Source organism: Ochotona princeps, chromosome 24 (assembly GCF_030435755.1).
Source record: "Ochotona princeps isolate mOchPri1 chromosome 24, mOchPri1.hap1, whole genome shotgun sequence".
NCBI lineage: Eukaryota > Metazoa > Chordata > Mammalia > Lagomorpha > Ochotonidae > Ochotona > Ochotona princeps.
Window position 1 is genome coordinate 24,991,618 of NC_080855.1, and position 21,637 is coordinate 25,013,254.

General features: G+C 61.4%; 2 protein-coding genes across 3 annotated transcripts; both read left to right on the forward strand.

The window, feature by feature from the left end:
* Positions 1–210: 210 nt before the first annotated feature.
* On the forward strand, positions 211–5,471 carry PRR14 (proline rich 14). The gene is given in 13 exon segments (XM_004587144.2): positions 211–600; positions 1,356–1,428; positions 1,571–1,739; positions 2,562–2,668; positions 2,747–2,936; positions 3,119–3,162; positions 3,313–3,443; positions 3,700–4,166; positions 4,168–4,298; positions 4,441–4,510; positions 4,594–4,685; positions 4,912–4,983; positions 5,075–5,471. Coding segments are annotated over 13 exon segments (2,004 nt in total). The 5' UTR covers positions 211–419; the 3' UTR covers positions 5,352–5,471.
* Positions 5,472–6,521: 1,050 nt separating this feature from the next.
* Positions 6,522–18,197, forward strand: FBRS (fibrosin). Of its 2 annotated transcripts, XM_058680246.1 has the most exons (19): positions 6,522–6,637; positions 6,817–8,205; positions 8,475–8,654; positions 9,169–9,204; positions 9,336–9,365; positions 10,305–10,353; positions 10,452–10,752; positions 12,033–12,331; positions 12,518–12,723; positions 12,836–12,880; positions 13,113–13,208; positions 13,387–13,455; positions 14,138–14,167; positions 14,509–14,580; positions 14,877–14,994; positions 15,098–15,178; positions 15,976–16,059; positions 16,220–16,427; positions 16,516–17,867. In XM_058680246.1, the coding sequence occupies exons 2-19, from the start codon at positions 7,750–7,752 to the stop codon at positions 17,096–17,098; spliced, it is 2,943 nt and encodes a 980-aa protein (XP_058536229.1). In that variant the 5' UTR covers positions 6,522–6,637; positions 6,817–7,749; the 3' UTR covers positions 17,099–17,867. The 2 variants fall into 2 exon arrangements, with proteins under 2 accessions (XP_058536229.1, XP_004586945.2); XM_004586888.4 differs by lacking the exon at positions 6,522–6,637 and having other exon boundaries at positions 6,661–8,205; positions 16,516–18,197.
* The last annotated feature ends 3,440 nt before the right edge of the window (positions 18,198–21,637 follow it).

The window sequence follows — 21,637 nt, forward strand, 5'->3', positions numbered from 1 at the left end:
CCTTCCCCTAATCTTTGATCTCAGGTGTGGGGAGTTAGAACCCCCCGCTTCCCCGCAACCGCTTTTGAACTTGGACCCTATGCAATAGGAATCCAATGGAAGAGCCCAGGCTCCCGGAACCGGCCTCAAAGAAGGCCGCTCTAGGAAACTGGGAATTACATATATATCGTTAGCCCCTGGTCGACGTTTATTGGCCTCAAAAAGAAAAAACCGGAAGATGCCCTTTAAAAACATGGCGGCATTCTAGCTTCACGCCGGCTGCCTCAGTGTCTCAAGAAATCTAGTCTACCACTTTAGCCGACGCCGAGGCCTCGAAAAGTCACGCTACTCCAATCCTCTGCGGTTCACCGAGGACTAAGATATCTGCTTCTAACTACAATGACGGCGCTGCCAGACTTGGTTTCTCGCTTCTAGGGAGGATGGCCGCTGGGCGGCTTCACTCAGTTTCTCACCACCCCGGAAGACGCCGACCGGCGATTGGGAGGTGCCCGGCGACCCTGAGAAGAAGGCGCTCGGCGGTTGGGCAGTGTCGGGTCAGGCTGGTTTTAAAGGAGCCGGAGGTGGGAGCTGTGGAAGACCGGGGATCCGCGGGAGGCGGCGGTAAGCGGCGTGGGGCAGAAGTGACGGCACGGAGCGGCTGGAGAAAGCGCCGGGTCGCGGGAGGGGTGTGCGGGCGAGGAAACACTCGAACCATCTGGTCCCCGGGCTGCGAAGGCGAAGGCTGGGCGTGGATCCGGGCAGGCGGAGGGGCCTGTGGGCGGGCCCTCCTGGGATTGGCGTGAAGGGGGTTATCTGCCTGACGGAGGATCCCCCCGGGATCCGGACTTGAGGGCAGGGGTGTTCAAGTTCGGGCCGCCCCTACCCGCGGAGAGCCGTGCGGCGCCGAGGCTCGGCGGGGGAGGAGGAGCCTCGCGCGGCGTGTGATTGGAGGAACGGCGCCTGGAGGAGGCTTTCCGAGGAGATCCAGTCTAGGGGGACGTCGGGTGGGAGTGAGGACCGCCGGCTGCGTTAGTCTCGGCCACTCAGCTTGCTGGGAGGAGAGGAAGGTCTCGGAGGGAGCCTGCGGAACCGGAGCCCCCTCAGAGGCCGGGACAGATAAAAGCGCCCCGGAGGCTTGGGGCCGTGGGAGAAGTGGAGACGCCGCGGCAGGTGCCGGGCGGGAGGGCGCGAGCGATCCGCGGAGCGAGGCGACGGCCGCGGGAGGAACTCCCGCCACGGGCAGCCGGCCGGCCGGGGGCGCTCCTCGAGCTCGGGCCGTGGGCTCCCGGGAGCGGCGCGGGTGGACCATGAAGGGCGGAGCCCCGGGAGAGCGGCTGGCGCTCACGGCCGGCTCCCGGGCTCCTCCTTCACCTCAGGCTGCAGCCTGGGATCCCCCTGGGGACCCCGCGGAGCCGCCGCTTCCCCCATGGACTTGACCCGGGACTTCAGGTGAGAGAGCGCACCCCGCCTGCCCGTGTGGAGTCCGGGAGACGCTGGGGTGGGGATCCTGGTGGCCACACCGGGGAACTACAGAGCGAGCAAGCGAGCAAGCGAGCGACTGAGCATCTCGCGTGCTGCTCTCGTCCTCCAGCTGCCCTGACCGGCCGAGTCTGTGCCGTCAGCCCTTGGCTCGAGCGTTATGGGGAGACCAAAGCCCGAAGCGGCCGAGGCTGCAGTCCCCGGGAGCCCCTTCGCCCCTGGAAAAGGCGTCTCGGCGGGTCCTGGCCGTGGTGCTGGAAGATGTCATGACTGCCCACATGGTGAGCCCCTCGCCCAACCCCAAGCATGTTTTCAGTCCTAGAATCAGACAAGACCTTTTTGCCTACTGAAGGAGGCTGTCGTTTGGACATCTTGTTCTCACATCTGGTGAATGACAGGGGACCCCTGGTGCTAGAACCATGTTTGGCTCCCCCTTTCTCTAACCTAAGGAGTGGGCAGGGCCTACCCGGCCCTCTCCCCTTCACTTCCCTGTCAGGTTGGAAACAGGCCCTTGCAACTCTGAGAAGCCCTCTGCTCCTGACCCCACCCTGCATCCTTAGGAAGCCGGCTGGAGTTTTTGTTCCATTACCCAGATCGGAACAATCAAGGCGCAAGATAAAGCAACTATCCACCCAAAGCCACTGTTTTTCTAAAACTATTTATTTAATATATCTTGAGAGGCAGAGAGAGCTAGAACACAAGCACTCACCTACTGGCTCACTGCCCAAATGCCTGCAACAGTTTGGGTTAGACCAGGCCAAAGCCAGAGCGAGGAACCAATCCAGATCTGTGAGTGGCAGGGACTCTTGAGCCATTACCTGCTGCCCCTCTGCATGTGGCTCTGGAGAGCAGCTGGTGTCAGAGTGGAGCTGGACCTGGAAGGCAGACCCAGGAGACCCAAGTGTTGCAAGTGGTGGCCAGCCACCCCCACCCTCTTCACCACGGCCTGAGGGCGGATTACCCACACCTGCCGCTGTGATCGCCTCCTCCCTCAAACCATTTTGCCTCTTGGGGGAGTTTAATCTCCTGGCTGTCAGTACCATCAGGTACTGGGAGAGCCTGTCCACTCCAGCCTTAGGCCCTGACACCACTTCCTCTTGAAGGGGTCCCTGGTGCCAGAGGAGGAGCCTTTGACGCCACGGCAGCGCAGCTGCCCGGCCCCTGGGTCACCACCCCAACAGGCCCACCCGACATGGTCCTCACAGGCCAGGTGAGCAGGGCAGGAAGGGGCGGAAATAGGGCTCCCAGCCAAGCTTCTCTGACCCTCCCCTTCCTGGGTCCTCCTTAGGCCCGCTGACCCACTGCATTTGTGCCGGAAGCCCTTGAGCCGTCACCACCAGGCCTCTTCCCCACTGAAGCGGCGATCCAAGACCACCTTAGACCTGGAGGAGGGGTCTGCTCCCGAGGGGGCCCAGGCCCGCCAGCCCACATTGGTGGTGATGTTGGAGGACATCGCTGGCCCCAGGGCCCGAGCTGAGGTAACGCAAACCAGGGCCAGGGCATCTGGGAGGAACCAACAGCTGATGCTGAGCAGATGACCCAGGAAGGTCTGCTGTGATCCTGAGCAGGAAGCTCAGAGTTGGGCTGTAAGGAGCCAGCTTCAGGGGTTCCCACAAGGCTCTTCCACAGACACCCTCTTTTTGTTTTGTTTCTGATCCAGGGTTTTGCCAGCGAAAGCCCCAGCTTCCTCAACCCAGAGAAAAGGTGAGATGGCAGGGGCTTGCAGGAGTGTCAAAGTATCGAGGTGACAGAAGTTCCTTTAGCACCTCATAGCACCCTCAGAGCCTTAAGGGGCAGGGGATGGGGGTCAGCACCCAGAGGCTCACCCAGCCTTATCTTGCCCCTTCACCCCAGAGCTGAGCCTGTGACTGCGACAACAGCCACGACCACGGTTCCCAGGTTGAGGTCTCCGCCCAAGGACCTAGAACCCTCGCTGCAGCCCCCGCCGGCCCTGCCTGCCGATCCCCCCAAGGACTCCCCACCGGGTGAGGATTCCCACAGAGATGACACGTGGGTAGGTGGCTACAGGGGAACTTCAGTGTCAGGTGCAGAGGTGAAGGTGGGGCGAGCATCCAGTGGATGAAGATGGAGGTTTCAAATCCTTCAAAAGTCTTATATGTAGAGGGTGGGCTTCTTCCCCCACAGATACAGCTTGGCATTTGTGGGAGAGCAGCTACTAGATGGGGCTTCAAGAGGCCTGCAGCTAGGGTGTGCCCACCTGTAACCCTCTCCTTTCCTCAGCCCCAGATCCTGCTCTGGAACCCCCATCGGCCCCACCACCGTCCAGCCTCTTACGCCCCCGCCTCAGTCCCTGGGGCTTGGCCCCGCTCTTCCGTTCCGTCCGCTCCAAGCTGGAGAGCTTTGCTGACATCTTCCTCACACCCAACAAAGCACCAAGGCCCCCGCCCTCCTCGCCCCCCATGAAGCTGGAGCTGAAGCTCGCCATCTCAGAGGCCGAGCCAGCTAGCGGCGCTGGACAGGGCCCCGTAGAGGCGGTCAGCCCCCGGCCTCCGATCCGCCAATGGCGGGCTCAGGCCCACACTCCCCCAGCGCCCCTCCCTAAGCTCTCACTGAGCCGGAGCCACTCCTGCCCTGATCTGGGGCCCCCTGGCTCGCTGGGGACCTGTATCCGGGCCCCTGCTCCAGCCCAGCCAAGCCGGCCACGGCCTCGGCGGCACACTGTGGGTGGTGGGGAGATGGTCCGAGCGCCACCCCCCACCCCCTCGGCCCTGTCTCCGGAAAGAGGTCTTCCCTCTCGCAGGAGGGGGCGCCTCCCCTTCTCTCACCACATCTTGCGCGTCCACTGCATCCACTTCCTTCTCCGAACCAGCAGAACCCAGGTAGCTCTCTCCATAAACCTTCCTACAAGCTCTGGCTGCAGCCTGGGCCCACCTGGGCCTGGTCTCCTTCCCTGAGCGTGCTGTGGGCAGCAGATGGGACAATGGCTGTCTTGGTTTTCCCTAACCTTGACCCTCTCTACAGACTGGGCTCAACCCAGGGGAAGGAGCCAAGGGCTTCCAAAGACAAGGTGCTTTCCAAGGCTGAGACCAAGGTAGGGAGGGGCAGAGATGCGGGGCTGGGAGGACCCTGAACCTTCGGCTGTTCTCTCACCCCTGCCCTGCTCCATTCTTGCAGACCATGGGAAAGGTTTCCCGGTTCAGAATTCGCAAGACACCAGCCAGGCCTCAGCTAAACCTGACACCCATGGGGCTGCCTCGGCCAATCAGGTAAGGCAGGCAGTGACCTTGGTCAAGCAGGTGTAGGTGCACATCCCCTCTCCCAGCGCATCCATCCAGCCCAGAGGACTCCTTTTGGCACAAACTCTTTTCTGTTGATAAGCACCTGACTGCCATGTCCTCCAGAGTGAACACAGACCTGGCTCAACCACACAGCCCTTGCTGAGGCTCCCTTGACCCAAGATATCTCAGTGGGCTCCTGTTTCCCTCCCTACAGGTTAAATAAGAAAGAGTTCAGCTTGGAAGAAATTTACACGAACAAGAATTACCAATCACCCACAAGCCGGAGGTGAGCCACGTCCACCGGCAGAGGGCAGAGGAGGGATGGCTAGAGGCAGGGGTCCAGGCTGCTGAGCCCGTCCTCTGCCTGTCCACCCCAGGACTTTTGAGACCATCTTTGAGGAACCCCGGGAGCGCAACGGAACGCTGATCTTCACCAGCTCCAAGAAGCTCCGGCGGGCTGTCGAGTTCCGTGACAGCAGCCTTCCCCGATCGCGGCGGCCCTCCCGGGGTGTGCGGGCCGCAGCAGGCAGGGCCCTCAAGGCCCACAGGGCAGCCGGCCAGGATGTGGAACCCCTGTTGCAGCAGCGGCTGGAGGAGCTGGATGCTCTGCTCCTGGAAGAGGAGGCGGAGGGGGAGCAGCCTTGCAGGACCTAGAGGCGCCATAGTGCCATCATCTGTCTGTCCGTCCACCCGTCCGTCCTGGAGGGAGGGAGGAGCCTCTGAGACATATATTTTTTCTCTATATTTCTAGTAAAGTTTTCCATATGTTTCTGATTTTTTTCTTGGTGTGTTTAGCTGTGAGGTTGACTGGCAGCACAGGCTGATGTTTCCACATGGGTCCTCCAAGGACTTGGGGAATACAGGTGGAAAGAAGGAGACTGGGCGCAGAAGGGTTGTGGAACAATCAATCCTGGTCTCCTCCATGAGGGGCAGGAAGGCACCCCTGCCGGCCATACCTGCTGCCTCCCAGAGGCATTGGTAGGAATCGGGGTTGTGTGGCAGTAGCTTGATGCAGTGTGCCACAACCCCGCCCCCGACTCTCAGTTTGCCAGTTCTCCTGTGTGGGTCACAACTGACATGGGGATGCTCCACATGACACGGAGGCCTTGGGCTCCAGCTCGGGATTCTGCCAGATCAACCTCCATCAGGGAGCCGCCTCAGACCTTGATCCAGACGGTCCTGAACCACTCCCAACACGCAGGCCAGAACCTACTGCTAGACGGGCGGGATGTGCACAGCACCACGCTGTGCCTGTCAGGTGCCTGACACTGTGAGGAAGTGAGATGAGGCGTCCGGGCCGAAGGGCCGGGTCCACAGTCCCACGGTCACCCGGGCGGCGGCAGAAGCCAGAGTGACAGGGCCCTCTCCAAATCCCAGCCACGCAGCAAGCACCCTCCCGTCTCCGTCAAACGCAGCGGATTCGGCCTCGCGGGATCCTGCTTACCAAAAGGAGCGGACACCCGAGAAAAGTGATCGGGCCGTTATGGCAAGGTGTTAACGCTCCGGGGGCGCAAGGCGACACCCGCGCCCCGAACTCGCCGCCCAAAGGACGCCGTCTCCTGCGCCCCGCGCGCGACAGGACCATCGCCCCGGTGCCAGCCCGGCGGCAGGGCAGCGCGCATGCGCGAGGTGCCAGGCGGCCTCGGGCCGTGCCAGGCGGCGGAACCGAGGCGCGCGCCGCCCAGCGGTCAACGGCTCTTACTTGGCCGCAAGGCGAGCCAATGAACGAAGAGCAGGAAGAGGCGGGGTCGCCCGGGGTTCCGCCCCAAACACCCGCTTCCAACCAGTCGAATCCCAAGTCTGGAGGAAGGGCGGGGCTCCCCTGACGCCACCCAATCCCGGCTCTGAGGGCGTTACGGGTTGTCCACGCCCCCGCGTGGGACTCCGCCCCTCCCGCTGACGTCCCCTCTCGACCTATCAACGCCTGCGCCTGTTGGAGGGTGAGGGGAGAGGGGCGGAGAGTGGGAGGAGGGCAGAAGAGGAAGGAGGTGTCGGCAGAGGAGGAAGAGGGAGGAGGGGCTGGGAAGTCCTGGAGGAGAGGCCCGAGACTCGGCAGGAGACGACGGGAGGGTGCGCTGCGGCTCCCCCCGCTGCCCAACGGCCGCTCCGGATCCCCTAGGGCGCGAGGCACTCCGAGACGGAGGAGAGGAGGAAGAGACTTTTATGTCGGCGGACAGCGGAGCGCTCCCCGTCACCGTTGCCTCACATCCGGGGCTTTGGAGGGCTGGCCCCGCCCCGCCTCGCGCCTTTCATGGCGACCGGAGGCGGAGGCTGGAGGAGCTGGGCCCGGACGAGGCCCCTTTAAATCTGCTTAAAGGGGTGGCCGCGGAACTCGGCGGACTCGGACGCCAGCCTTAAAGGGGAAGCCGCTGACCCGAGCTGACAAACAGAACTGTGCTGTCGGGAGACGTGGGGCGAGTGGGGTTTCCCACCTCCTGCTCCCCCACGCGAGAAGGCCTTTAAACTCAGCTTAAAGGGGAAGTGGCCGCTTGTGGAGAACTGGAAACTCAACTCCCGGGCCCTTGAAGGGACGGCCCGCTGTGGGAAGGACCCTGGACTCCTTAAAGGGGTGGCTTCTTTGAGCCGGCAGACTGGAGACACTTTTAAAGGGGAGGTGTGCGCTTCGGGTCGAGCTTTCGGCCCCCTTTAAAGGGGTGGCCCTTCCTCTTCCTCGGGGAGACTAGCCTCGACCCCTGGCAGGGGGCGGCCACCGCGCTCGGCCGGACGGACACCGTCGGGTCGTCTTAAAGGGGCCAGGGGCTGGACAACTTGAGGCCTCGCCTTAAAGGGACGGCCGCTCCGGTTTCGCCGCCGCGGCCCCTCCGGCCCCGCGGAGGAGGGGGCCCTCGGGCTTGTCGCCCCGGGGGCGGCGCCGGTTCCTCGGGCCTTGGCCTCGGGGCAGACTCGGGGCCCCTCAGGGACTGCTTTTAAGGGAAAAACCGTGGCCCTCTCGTCTGTGTGCAGTCGGCAGCGCCGCGCCTGCGACCCCGGGCCTACGGACAGGCCTCTTCGGGGCCCGCCGCCTCCGGATGCGGCGCTGAGGGCGGTCGCCATGGAGACGGCAGCGGCCGCGGCCCCGGGCCCCGGCTGGGCAGCTGAGGGGGAGCGGCGGCGGCGGCGCTGCTCACGCCGAGACCGAGACCGGGAGCAGCGGCGCCGCAGAGGGCCAGGCGGAGACGCGCCCCGGGCCCTGCTGGCCGCCCCGCGCGGCTCCTCGTCCTCGTCGTCGCCGCCGCCGCCTGCCAGGCCCTGGTCGTCAGCTTCGTCTGGAGAGCGACCCGGGGGCCCGCGACGGCGGCGGCCCCGACCCAGACCTCGGCCCCCGCGCCCCCGAGCTCGGAAGCGGCCTGCCGGCTCGGGCAGCCGTGGGGAGGAAGAAGAAGAGGAGGAGGAGGGGGGCGGCGAAGACGGGGAAGCCGAAGAAGAGCCCGAGGAGGAGGAGGAAGAAGAGGAGGACTTGATCGATGGCTTCGCCATCGCTAGCTTCGCCAGCCTCGAGGCCTTGCAGGTGAGGCCTGTGGGGGGCTGGGGCTTGGGGGGTAAGGTGTCGCACAGGGGGGCTGAGAGAAGGGTCCTGTGTCTGGAGTGGGTGGAGTTGAGGGGGTAATGCTGGCACCTTAAACCAGAGCAACCGGCTTCTCTGGCCAGGTCTCTGCCCCACCCTGGGTGGGAGGAGGTAGAATTAGTCTCTGGGGACCAGCCGGGTGGCCCGGGCTCAGGAGCCTGTCCCTGCCCCTTTCCCGGGGTTCAGTCCTTCCTCCTCCTCCTCCTCCACAGAAAGATGCCTCGCTTCAGCCCCCGGAGCGACTGGAACACCGGCTGAAGCATTCTGGGAAACGGAAGAGGGGGGGCTCCAGTGGGGCCCCCGGGGAGCCTGGGGACAGCTCGGATAGGGAGCCCGGGCGGCCCCCTGGGGACCGGGCCCGAAAATGGCCCAATAAGCGGAGAAGGAAAGAGGTGAGCTTGGCCCACGTTGCCATTCTTTGGAACTTGAACTTGGTGTTGGCCACTGTCAGCGGTGCTTCTGCCATGTCCAAGGGCAGAGATGAAGGCAACAGGTTGAGGTTCTCACTCCTAGTGCCGCCCCCCCCCCCAGGGTCTGCAGCGTTCCCGTGTGTGTCAAACAGTCCGGAGGCACATCAAAGGGCCTGGGGCTGGATGAGAAACATGTTAGGCGGGGTCCGGGGCGGCAGGCAGTGGCTGGCCAGGCCAGCAGGAAAGAAATAGCAGGCGGGGATCCGGGAGGGGGCAGGGCCACCCGAAAACCCCATGAGGAAGCCACGGGTGCCGGAGGGGGCTGCCGGTAGGGAAAGCCCCCAAGCACTGGCAGAAGTTGGGGCGAGTTGGAGATGTGAGGGCCTGGTGTGTCAGCAGCCAAGGGGAAGAGGAGAAGGCAGTGGGGGGAGCAGCTGGAGGGTGGAGAGTAGGTGGTGGGGCGCAGGCCTCACCACTGGACTCGGGTCTTTCCCAGGCCTCCTCCAGGCACTCTGTGGAAGCCGGCTACATAGTAAGTGCCCTCACACCTGCATCCCCAGCCCTGGCCCCCCTACCCTGGCCAGCCCTCTCCAGCCCAGGCCCCGTGCCTAGCCCTCTCCAGCCCTGTTCCCTGGTGACATGGCTGTCTTTCCTTCTTCACAGTGTGACGCAGAAAGTGATCTGGACGAGAGGGTGAGTGGGGACTAGACAGGGTTGGGGAGGGGGCAGTGGCAGTGGTGTTGCAGGTGGGAAAGTGGACCACAGTAGGCAGGCCTGCTCCTTGAGTGGCCAGCAGAACCACCCTTGAGCAGTCTGGATTGGGGTGGCTTGGGCAGGGAGGAAGGCAGGCACCAGAAAAGTGCATGGCTTATCTTCGTGTTTCTTGGTGACTAGGGCTAGTTGACCAGGGAGCGGACACTCTGTGTCTTGGTGTGCCCCTTGCTCCCTCCAATCTTGCCCCTTTTCAAAGCCCTCCGAACTGCCCTGTTTTCCAGGAAAACCCAGAGTGACTGTGGCGCTGAGACAGCGCTCATGAATTGGGGGTGCACACAGCTCCCACGGTTAGGGCCTGGAACACTGGGCTCATTTAGGATCGCCCCTCTAGGGGCTATCGCAGTACCTCGTCCCATTAGGGCTGGCTTGCGGGCGCTTCGCTGAGATAGCGTGTACTGGCAGTTAAGGCTCTTGTCTGCTGGGCCCCTGTAAGGAAATGTTTGCTCCCTCCTGGGTGTGTCCCGTTTCTCTTTCGAAAATTGGCTTCCCAGAGACTGTCGTGGCCAATTAGAGGGGCTGGCTGCTGTCTGGGCCTACCTGATCCTTGTGCCGCAGGACAGGGCTCCATTTGCAGGAGAAACGGCCAGTATGGGGTTTTAGTACATGCAGTCTCGGAGTCTTAAGTATTGTGTTGAAGGCTGTGCTCCTCTGTGCTTCCTGGCCCGTTACATTCAGCCACTCTATTCCCTTCTCTGAGCTGAAACCCCGTGAAGCTCCCAGTCCCATGACCATCAGTCAAGTTCGTGGCATAGAGTTGGACCCCACCGCCATTCCGTCCCAGTAGGTTCCAGAGGCTGGCCTCCAGCTGTGGTCCTGTCCCAGCCACAAGCTGATCGTGTGTCTTCTCTTCTTCCCCAGGTCTCTGACGATGACCTTGACCCATCCTTCACTGTTTCAACCAGCAAAGGTCAGTCCCAAGGCTTGGGGCTGGGGGAGAGGGAGGATCAGTGGCGGGGAGGGTGAGCGTGAGCCCCAGCTGAGCCCTCCACCCTCCTGCCCTCACAGCCTCGGGCCCCCACGGCGCCTTCAATGGGAACTGTGAAGCAAAACTCTCCGTGGTCCCCAAAGTGTCGGGCCTGGAGCGGAGCCAGGAACAGCCCCCAGGGCCCGACCCGCTGCTAGTGCCTTTCCCCCCAAAGGAGCCACCGCCTCCTCCGGCCCCACGGCCTCCTGTCTCACCCCCTGCGCCCCTGCCGGCCACCCCCAGCCTGCCACCCCCGCCCCAGTCCCAGCTGCAGCTCCGAGTTTCGCCCTTTGGCCTCCGCACTTCTCCCTACGGCAGCAGCCTGGACCTCAGCACTGGCAGGTGAGTGCTCCAGGGGCGTAAACTGGGCCAGGGCCCAGGGCAGGTGCCCTCGGGCAGGACGCAAAGGAGGTGCGTGACGCAGGCATGAGCTGTCATGGCAGGGCAGGTCGGAGGCTTCTGTACTTTCCTGGGCGGGGGAATGCAGTGGGCGCCATGCCCCAGCATCCCTCGCTACAGGGACCTGTTCTAAGTCACGTCGGCTAGGGGCAGTCTGTTCCAGAACATACTTTGGGAAATGCTGACAATGATGCTGAAGTGCTGGCTTTAGCATCAGACCTGATTCCAATTTGTGCTCTGCTCGGTACAAGCGGTGTGATTTCTGACAAGTCACCTAACCCCTCTGAGCCTCCGTTTCCTCTTTCTGTGAAATGAAATCCAAGTGCTTTGGTTTCAAAGCTTGCCTTGCTGCAAGGTGAATTACAAGAGAATGCAGCGTTTCCCAAAGTGTGTACGCACGCCACCAGGCCTTGCCCGAACGCATTTCTCACGTAGTCACGAGTTAATCATCTTGTGCTTGAGAAAAATGTTATTTGTGCCTCTACCTCTTGGTCTCCTGTCGGGCTTCCAGGGAGGCCAAGTGAAAGAGTGAGGGTGTAGCTCCGAGGGACCTTGGCTGTGGTGGCAAGTGGGGAGGCACGGGGCGCGTGGGAGATGTGTGTTAGCTGCCAAAACAGGGGCCAGCGCCTGGGACACTCGGACGCCTGTCAAGGGGAGGGTGATTACTCCAATCGACCGATCATGTTCGCTGCTATGGTGACCCTCTTTGCCATTATCATTCCCACTGTTACTGTTTCGGAGAAAACTAAGGCTCAGAGAGGGGCAGTGACTTGCTCAAGGTCACCCAGGGCAGACAGGCAGGATGGGCCCAGAATCCAGGTCCCCTGACTCACGGGCTGGGCCAGGCCAGGCGCAGCACTGCTTCCATGGTCTTGGGGTGGGACCGCAGGTGGCCTGTGGTAACGAAGCGTCAAAGTGAGTGATGTGTCGCGCACTGCGGTTGAGTCAGAAACAGAGGTGGGATGGCTCAAGGTGGCAGAGGCGGCTGTGTGGAGCGAGAGACCCAAGAGAGGGAGCAGAGAGAGAGAGCCGTTGGGTGTGGGCGGCACCTCCATCCCAGGACGGGCTCCCAGGGGGGCAGGCTGGGGAGACCCCCGGGGCCAGGTTCTGCCACCTCCCATGTCGGAGAACCAAGGTCACCGTGTCACCCAGGCTTCTGACCCTTTCCCAGCAGAGCTGGCACCTCCCAGCCCCCTCACTCATCTCCCCACTTCTCTCCCCAGCTCTTCACGGCCGCCCCCCAAGGCCCCGGCCCCTCCCGTGGCTCAGCCTCCCCCCTCATCATCCTCTTCGTCCTCCTCCTCCTCATCTGCCTCCTCGTCCGCGCAGCTCACCCACCGGCCCCCGACGCCCTCACTGCCCCTGCCTTTGTCCACCCACGGCTTCCCCCCACCTGGGCTGCGGCCCCCCCCACCACCCCACCACCCCTCCTTGCTCTCCCCTGGCCCCGCCCTGCCCCCACCCCCACCCCTGCTGCAGGTGCCAGGGCACCCTGGGGCCTCAGCCACTAACGCCCTTTCTGGTGAGTTTGGGGTCCTGGCCGGGACGGGTGGGGGGCCACAGCCCCGGGCTTGGGCCCAGTCGGCTTTGGGGCATCTGGGCCTCAGCAGCTGGCCAGGCTCAAGGAGGGAAGGCCAGTCCCCCTGGGGCAATGGAGGCGGCCCCAGCAGCCTGGACATTGAAAGCCTTCTCCCCTCCCCTCCCACAGAGCAGGACCTGATCGGCCAGGACCTGAACTCTCGCTACCTGAATGCCCAGGGTGGCCCTGAGGTGGTGGGGGCAGGGGGCTCGGCCCGGCCCCTGGCCTTCCAGTTCCACCAGCACAACCACCAGCACCAGCATACCCACCAGCACACCCACCAGCACTTCACCCCTTACCCCCCGGGCCTGCTGCCACCCCACGGCCCCCACATGGTGAGCTCCTTGTTGGGCTGGTGACACTGGGCTCAGAGGCCTAGGGGCATGGCCTCCAGGGGCAGACCCTGGACAGCCAGCTGGCGGCTTACTCTTCCCTTCTCTTCCCTAGTTTGAGAAATATCCAGGAAAGATGGAAGGCCTTTTCCGACATAATGTGAGTGAGTGTGTGTGTGTGTGTGAGTGAGTGTAGGTGGTGTGTGGGTGTGGCTGTATCCATGCCCACAGCAGGCTCTGACTCTTAGGGTGCAGCCTTCAAAGTGAGAGCCTGGAGCCCACACGTGCTCCCTGGGGACTCAGGGTGAAGGCCGGAGGACTGCCTGGTGGCGCAGACATGGGCTGCCCCGCCCTGCTCTGCCCCACCTGGACCAGCCCCCTTCTCTCTGCAGCCGTACATGGCCTTCCCGCCCGCAGTGCCCGGGCTCCCGCCGGGCCTCCCACCGGCAGTCTCCTTTGGCTCCCTGCAGGGCGCCTTCCAGCCCAAGGTGAGCTTCAGTCCGGCCCAGACCCCCAAATCCACAGACCTCCCTCCCTATCCCCGACTGCCCCTGACCTCCAGGGCCCTGCCCCCGCCCTGCTCCCACACACTCCGCTTGGTCCTTAGCCTCTTTGGTTCGCTCAGGGCCAGCTCCCCTGCCTGACCCCTCCACTCGCCTTTCCTAGAGCACGAACCCTGAGCTGCCACCACGACTGGGGCCGGTGCCGAGCGGGCTCCCCCAGAAGGGGACACAGGTGAGGGGGGCCAGGGCAGGTCCTGGGGGAGTTGGAAGGGATGCTGAGGGGAGAGCAAACCCTTTAATGCCTCCCTCTGTCCATAGTAAGGGTGTCCCTGAGGGTCTAGTCAGAGGGACCTCAGGTAAGGAGCAGCAGCTTCAGAATGTTGTCCCTCGAGTCCCATGATCAGGATAGTGAGTGGGCTTTGTAGGGTCCTTCAGCTTTTTTTTACCTAAATGACATCACACCAGGGACTTCTGTCCATAGACCAATTAAAAAGTGAGCTGCCCCTTTGTGAAGTGGCCGAGAAGGCAGAGCCTTGCCTTCCCTCGCGCTCGGGCCCATGACTCTGGGAGCGTGATGGAAAGCACAGGCTGTGTCTCCTAACGGACTGACTGGCCCACGGGCTCTCCGGCTTTGACAGAGATCCTAGATGGGTCCCCACCGTGGGAGGCTCTGCACGGCGCAGCTCCAGGCCAGCACTCCCCGTGGAGCTGCCTCTAGAGGACTTGGGTCAGAGACCCCGGGCTGGCGGGGAGATGCCCAGCATAGGAGGATGGGCTGGATGCCTGACTTGAAGCAAGAGTTGAGGGAGTGACGCAGTCTCAGGGAGGTGCCTGAGCCGTGGGGTGCCATGGGGCTGAGGCAGCAGAGCAGGGGGCAGGTCTGTTGCTTCCAACCTCTCCTTTGCCATCCCCAGATCCCCGACCATTTCCGGCCACCTTTGAGGGTGAGTTTGGCAAGGGCCTCAGGCTGCATGAGGCTGGGGGCTGGTATCAGGGTTGTTTGGCTAAGGGGATTCTGCTTGGGGAAGAAGGAGATGCCCCAAAGTGTGGAAAGCTTCCCAGGCTCAGGGGCACCTGCCACGGGACCTTGGGCAATGCAAGGCACCTCTCTGAGCCTCAGTTTCCTGGGCTGTGGCAGGCCCCGAGTCATCCTTCAGTTGTCAGGGTGACAAGCGGGGGGTGTTTATGTGCTGAGGCCGGGCCCAGGGCCAAACCTCGCGAGAGCAGCTGATGAACAAACGTTCTTTCCTTCCCTCTCCCTTTTGTCATCCTTCTGGGGTGCCAGAAACCAGGGAAGTGGTGCGCCATGCACGTGCGCGTGGCTTACATGATCCTCAGGCACCAGGAGAAGATGAAGGTACTGGGGCCTGGGCTGGGAAAGTGGCAGTGAGAGGCAGTGAGAGGGCGGGTAGTGGGAGAACGGGCAGTAGGCATCAGGGGGGGCCTGGGTCTAGTGGGTTCCAGTGCCCCGGCCACTGAGCACTCTGCAGTTAGCACCTTGTTCTCCAGTTCACCAGGAATATGGGCAGAGAAAGTCACCCAGGATGGGCTTCCAAGCCTGCCTTTGTGCCTGAGGGTCCCTAGGAGTGGGACAGCAAGAGCAGGATCCACCCAGCTCCTCGCTCACTGGCCCTCTCCCTGTGTCCCACGCAGGGCGACTCCCACAAGCTTGACTTCCGCAACGACCTCCTGCCCTGCCTTCCCGGGCCCTACGGGGCCCTGCCCCCTGGGCAGGAGCTCTCCCACCCAGCCTCCCTCTTCACTGCGACTGGTGAGTGGCCGGCCTGCACAGGGCCACAGGGTCCCCATCTGTAGCCTAAGGCCCAGCCTGTGCCCACTCAGCCTCATCAGCGTCTCCCACCTCTCTGCCCCAGGTGCCGTCCACGCTGCAGCCAACCCTTTCACGGCAGCTCCCGGGGCTCACGGACCCTTCCTGAGCCCCAGCACCCACATTGGTAAGAGCCAAGAGAGTGCGTGGGGCAACCCAGGTTCCTCTCAGACCTCGTGCCTGACGTGGGGAAATACCAGATGCTACAGGCAGCTGGAGGGGGCTGGGGCGGGGCTGGGGGGAGCAGAGTGACCTGTTCCCCTGGCTGTGTGACCTTGGACAAGTTCATCTCCCCCTCTGAGCAATGCAGCAGCAGCTCAGGCCCTGTATCTGAAGTAGCCAGTATAGGGAGCAATGTGCCCCTCGGGAGAGGGAGATGGAAGGAGGTCAAGTGCACCCAAGGGTGCATAGACAAGGTGGGGATTCAGCTGGTAGTCTAGGAAAAGGTGTATGGCGACATGTGTTGTTCCATCGGCCTATGTGACCTATGCCTGAGGTGAGGGTAGTCAGGCTGGAGAGGGCCTGCATGGGGTGGCAGGCAGCAATAGAGGGGTTCAGGAGAGTGCTTCCTGGGGGCAGGGATCCAGCAAGGTGGGACAGAGGAGGCCCAGGGTGAGTAGTGCTGACAGAGGCCCTGGGTGGAAGGTTCACCCCCAGCTAGCTGACTCTTGGCAAGTCATTTCACCTCTCTGAGCCTGTGTCGTCATTTCCGAGTGGAAATGGTCTTTTCCACCTGGGGGGCTTGTGGTGTGGTTACACAGCTGATGCTTGGTGCCTCGCCTGGCCCTGGGAGTGGCCAGCACAAGTGGTCAGAAGTGGGGGCTCCAGGCATGGCTACCGGGCAGCTGCCCCATGGCAGGCAGTTGGTGCCTGCTCTGGGCTGTGGCCTGGAGCTCTGATTGTCTGCTTTTCCCCCCATCACAGATCCCTTTGGGCGTCCCACAAGCTTCGCCTCCTTGGCTGCCCTCTCCAATGGGGCCTTTGGAGGCCTGGGCAGCCCCACATTCAGTGAGTGCTGAGGGAGGGCCAGCGGGCAGGCTGGCCAGCGGGTGTGGGGCTTGGTGGAGTGGGAGTGTGTGGTGGAAGGGGCTCACCTGCTGTGTGAAGGAGGGGAGGAGTTTTGGGGGGGGTAGCTGTCCCCTGGCACTGTCTTTTGCTCTCTGCCCAGACTCCGGCGCCGTCTTTGCCCAGAAAGAAAGCCCAGGGGCCCCTCCAGCCTTCGCCTCCCCGCCAGACCCATGGGGCCGCCTGCACCGCAGTCCTCTGGCCTTTCCTGCCTGGGTCCGGCCCCCTGAGGCCGCCCGGACACCAGGCTCGGACAAGGAGCGGTCTGTGGAGCGGAGGGAGCCCACACTCACCAAGGAGGAGAAGGACAGGTAGGGCCCTGCACCCCCGCACCCGCCAGTCGCCGCTGCCCTGCCCTATGGTCTCTGAGCACCCAATTCTCTCCCTGCACCTGCCCAGGGACCTCCCCTTCTCCCGGCCGCAGCTCCGTGTCTCTCCTGCCACTCCCAAGACCCGGGCAGGTGAGGAAGGGGCCCGGCCTGCCAAGGAGTCCGTGCGGGTAAAAGAGGAGCGGAAGGAGGAGGCTGCTGCTGCCGCCGCTGCCGCTGCCGCTGCTGCTGCTGCTGCTGCTGCCGCCGCAGCCGCGGCTGCACCCCAAGGCCTACACCTGCTGCTGGAAAGGCCACGGCCGCCGCCCTACCTGGGCCCTAGCCCTTCCGAGCGCTGCCCTGGCTTTCTGGAGCCCACCTGGCTGGCAGGGCCTCCGCGCCTCGCCCGGCCACCCCGCTTCTATGAGGCGGGGGAGGAGCTGACCGGCCCAGGGGCTGTGGCTGCTGCCCGTCTCTATGGCCTGGAGCCAGCCCACCCCCTGCTCTATAGCCGCTTGGCACCACCACCGCCCCCTGCAGCCGCCCCGGGAACCCCTCACCTTCTCAGCAAGACCCCGCCAGGAGCTCTGCTGGGGGCACCACCTCCCCTTGTGCCAGCACCCCGGCCTGGTTCCCCACCCAGGGCACCAGGCCCAACACGGGCTGACAGGTGAGGCAGGGGATAGCCAGGGGCCAAGCCCCATCCCCCCTCCCTTTGGACAAGGTCCTAGGGCTGAGGTTTGAAGCCAGGGCTGGAGAGCAAAGGTCGTGACCTCACCAGCCACCCATGAGGTTAAAGAGCCCCAGGAGAAGAGGCGCCAGGGCCATGGGGGTCCCTGGGTGGGCAGCGGGGGGCAGCCTCACCAGAAAGGGGCATATACATGAGAATGGGGTTCTGACAGAGGCCAGAGGCAGGGCTGTGAGGTGCATCATCACCCAAAGGGCCTCCAGGCCCTTGGCCTGCCTCCCAAGGGCTCATTAAGCCAGAGGCCAAAGTGCCCCTCCCTTCGCCTGGCACCCCAGTCCCCATGCCCGCCCAAGGCCATGGGCAGTAGGGCTAGAGGAAGGGGGTCCCATGTATATATTTATCACCCCTTCTCAGAGCCCCCCAGACCTTTTGTACATTTTTACAGGGGTGCCCCTCCCAACAGCCCCCTTCCTGGTTAATTAAATCCTCAGACTGGTGCTGTGTCCTTAGCCTCTAGCCTCTGTGGGGGAGAGGGACTGCAGGGGCAAGAGCCAGGTGGGGACAGGCAGGAACCCAGGACTTCTCCGTGGGACTGTGGGGTCCAAGCGGAGGTGGACCAATAGGGGAAGGGACCTAGGTTGGGAAACAGGGCAGATACTTCCCGCTGGGCCGACAGCCTGGGTGCCCCCTGACTTGTTCCTGTTAACTGTGTGCCCCCACTCCCACCCCCCAAAAAAGGCTCAACCTCTAAGCCTCAGACTGGCTCATTGCCCCCTTTCCAAGTGCCCCCAGGACTCCTGGGCCCTGCAGAACCCTGTCCACAGAACCCTGCCCCAGGCCATGGTGGGGGCCCCGAGAAGGTCACCACATACCATACACCAAAGAAGGGGGTTGGCCCAGGGCAGTAGGGGGCGAGGCCCACAGCAGCCCAGCCTTCCCAAAGCAGCAGGCACCTCCAGGCCGGGGCCGACCTAACAGGCAGGGCTCCGTTTCACAAAGCTGTCACGTTGACTTTTTTCCCCGGTGGGGCTTTATTCTGTAACATGACTTGCGGATATTTATATAAAAATGAGTGTTACAATGAGGCCCCCTGGCTCCTTCAGTGTGTTCAGTTGCCAAGTGGTGCTGGGTCGAGTTCCAGGGGACAGGAGGGAGAACAACAAGATGGCCCGTGTCCTCTCTGCACCTTGGGATGTGGGCATGGGGCGATGGGCAGGGCCCTCCTGTGATTCCCACGGGTCTTCAGCCGCCCAAGAACAGGTTACTGTGCAAGGGTATACAGTGTCAAGAGACGCTGAGGGAAGCCACTCTTCTCTACCCGCTGAATTCCCCAAACTCCTGGCACCTCCCAGAAGGAACCACTCAGTCATTGGGGAGCTTCTTGAGGTCAGTGGACGAGGCCTCCAGGTTTTACCTAGGTTAGTTTTTGGTAGTCCGTGGTTACCCTGAAACAGAAGTAACAGAGGGAAAGTACTCAGTGGCCCCACCCCAGCCATGGCAGGGGAAGTTCCTGCACTTAGCCTAACTGTATCCTCAGTAGGGGCTAGTAAAATGTGCTGTTGTGTAACTTGCTTTTCATACTTACTACTATTCTTTTAATTTTTATTTTTATTGGAAAGGCAGATATACAGATAGGAGGAGAGACAGAGAGGAAGATCTTCCATCCGATGATTCACTGCCCAAGTGACCGCAATGGCCAGTGCTGCGCTGATCGGGAGCTAGGAGCCTCTTCCAGGCTTCCCACACAGGTACAGGGTCCCAAGACTTTGGGCCATCCTTGACTGCTTTCCCAGGCCACAAGCAGGGAGCTGGATGGGAAGTGGAGCTCTCGGGATTAGAACCGGCGACTATATGGGATCATGGCGCATTCAAGGCAAAGACTTTAACTGCTAAGCTATTGTGCTGGGCCCACTTACTATTCTTCAACAATCTTTTTCAAAATATGTATTTATTCTGCCTGAGAGAATTACAGAGAGAGGAAGAGAGACTGATTTTCCATCCACTGGTTCACTCCCCAAATGGCCACAATGGCCAGAGCTGAGCTAATCCAGAGCTAAAAACCTGGGGCTTCTTCCTTGTCAACGCCTAGAGTTTTCCTGGTTTTTTTCATTTGTTGTTTTTTAGGAATTTTCTTTTCTGTTGCAAAGTCAGATACGTATAGAGAGGAAGATCTGTCTCATGATTCACTCCTCAAGTGACCACAACAACCAGTGCTGTGCTCATCTAAAGCCAGGGGCCAGGAACCTCCTCCAGGTCTCCCAGGCAGGTGCAGGGTCCCAAGGCTTTTGGGCATCCTCAACTGCTTTCCCAGGCCACAAGCAGGGAGCTGGGTGGGAAATGGGACCGGCGGGATTAGAACTGGTGCCCATATGGGATCCTGGTGTGTTCAAAGCAAGGATTTTAGCCACTAGGTCATCACGCTGGGCCCTTTCTGTTTGTTTTGTTAAGCCTCCTAATCTGGACTCCCAGGGCCTGCCCTTGCCTTGGCCTCCAGGCTGACCTGGGCCGATGTCCTACTACCCCAGCTGCTATAGGGAGGAAGCATTCAGTTTGTGCCTCTGAGGTGTCCAGGGAAGATTTAAGCCTCAGCTGCTACAGTGGAAAAAAGAGACAAATACCCAGAGTGGGTACTTGGATGTGGGAGACCCTGTGTGCCGCTGCTCCAACACCAGGAATCCTCAAAGCTGTACCTGTTCTCCCTGGCTGGCCTCGGAGATGGGGCACAAGCTCATCAGATTGCTATGTGTCTGTGTTCTCGTCTTGACGTCGGGGCTGCCTCCCTGGCCTGTGCAGGCATCAGCAGTGCACATTCAGTGGAATCTTTTCTAGATGTGAGGCCAGCCTCTCCTTGGTCTGCCCCTGCCCCCAGGCACCCCCAGGCTCTCCTGACTGGATCCCCTGCATCCAGTGGCTGAATCTGCATCTGAGTCACTGGACCCCTTTGCTCACTTGACGCAGGGTGTGAGCTGCCTTCTATTCTCGGAGGCACTGCTGACTTCATCCATTGTGCCAGGCACTGAGCCGGCAGCCATGGTGCCAAGGCAACCAGGGGAAGCCTTAGACTTCCTGGAGCTCACTGCTGTTGGCAGAGAGAAGCGGGCAGTCATGAATGTTGGGGGATGCCTTCTCAGCACCTGGACCCTTAACCTCTATGCCCCTCACCAACCCCCCCGGGGGGGCCGCTTGCGTGTCTCTTCCTAGCTCAGAGCTGGTTCTCCCTGAGAAAGCCACCACTGGGCAGGGAAGATGACACCATTCACTATTGTAAGTCTGTTCTTAAGAAACACAGTGGATAAGCTCACTGTGGTAGCTGTGGTAGATTCCTAATTTTCTGACCTTCCATTGACTTGAATAGCAGAGACAGATCTGCCACCCACTGGTTCACTCTCCAAATGTCAACAATGGCAAGAGCTGCATGGCCAAAGGTGGGGACCTGGAGCACAACCCAGGTATCCCATGTGGGTGGCAGGGATCCAGTTACTTGAACTATCACTTGTTTTATGGGGGAAGTGACCTTTGGGACCCACAGGTTCTCCCTGGTGGTTACATGACATAACACATGTGAAGAGTGCTTAGCGCAGCACTGAGTGCAAACAAGCATCTGCTAAATGAGACTCCCATTGATGGAGAATTTTCCAGGGTGTTTACCATGGAGGTTGAAGTTGCTACTTAGGACATTTGCAGCCCATAGCTGAGTGCCTGGCTCAAGTCAGAGCTCCTCCGCTTTTTTTTTTTTTTTTAAGATTTATTCATTTTTTTATTACAGCCAGATATATACAGAGGAGGAGAGACAGAGAGGAAGATCTTCCGTCCGATGATTCACTCCCCAAGTGAGCCGCAACGGGCCGATGCGTGTCGATCCGATGGCGGGAACCTGGAACCTCTTCCGGGTCTCCCACGCGGGTGCAGTGTCCCAATGCATTGGGCTGTCCTCAACTGCTTTCCCAGGCAACAAGCAGGGAGCTGAATGGGAAGTGGAACTGCCGGGATTAGAACCGGCGCCCATATGGGATCCCGGGGCTTTCAAGACGAGGACTTTAGCCGCTAGGCCACGCTGCCGGGCCCTCCTCCACTTTTTTTTAAGATTTATTTTAATTTGAAAGATTTACAGAGAAAAGACAGGACCTCAACCACTAGGCTATTGCGCTGGGCCCAGCCGCTCCACTTTTAATCCAGCTTCGTGCTAAGGCACACTTGGGGAGAAAGAATTCCCATGTTAGTGGAAGGAAATTCTTAAGGGTCAGAAAAGTTAATGGGACACACGGTGTCCTGACAAGTGAGATTTGCCTATTCAGAGGGTGTTGAAAAATGAATTTTTATTTCATTTTATTTTTAAAGATTTATTTATTTTTATTGCAAAGTCAGAGATACAGAGAGGAGGAGAGACAGAGAGGAAGATCTCCCATCCAATGATTCACTCCCCAAGTGACCACAACAGCCACAGCTGAGACAATCAGGAGCTAGAAACTTCCTCCAGGTCTCCCACATGGGTGCAGGGTCCCAAGGCTTTGGGCCGTCCTCGACT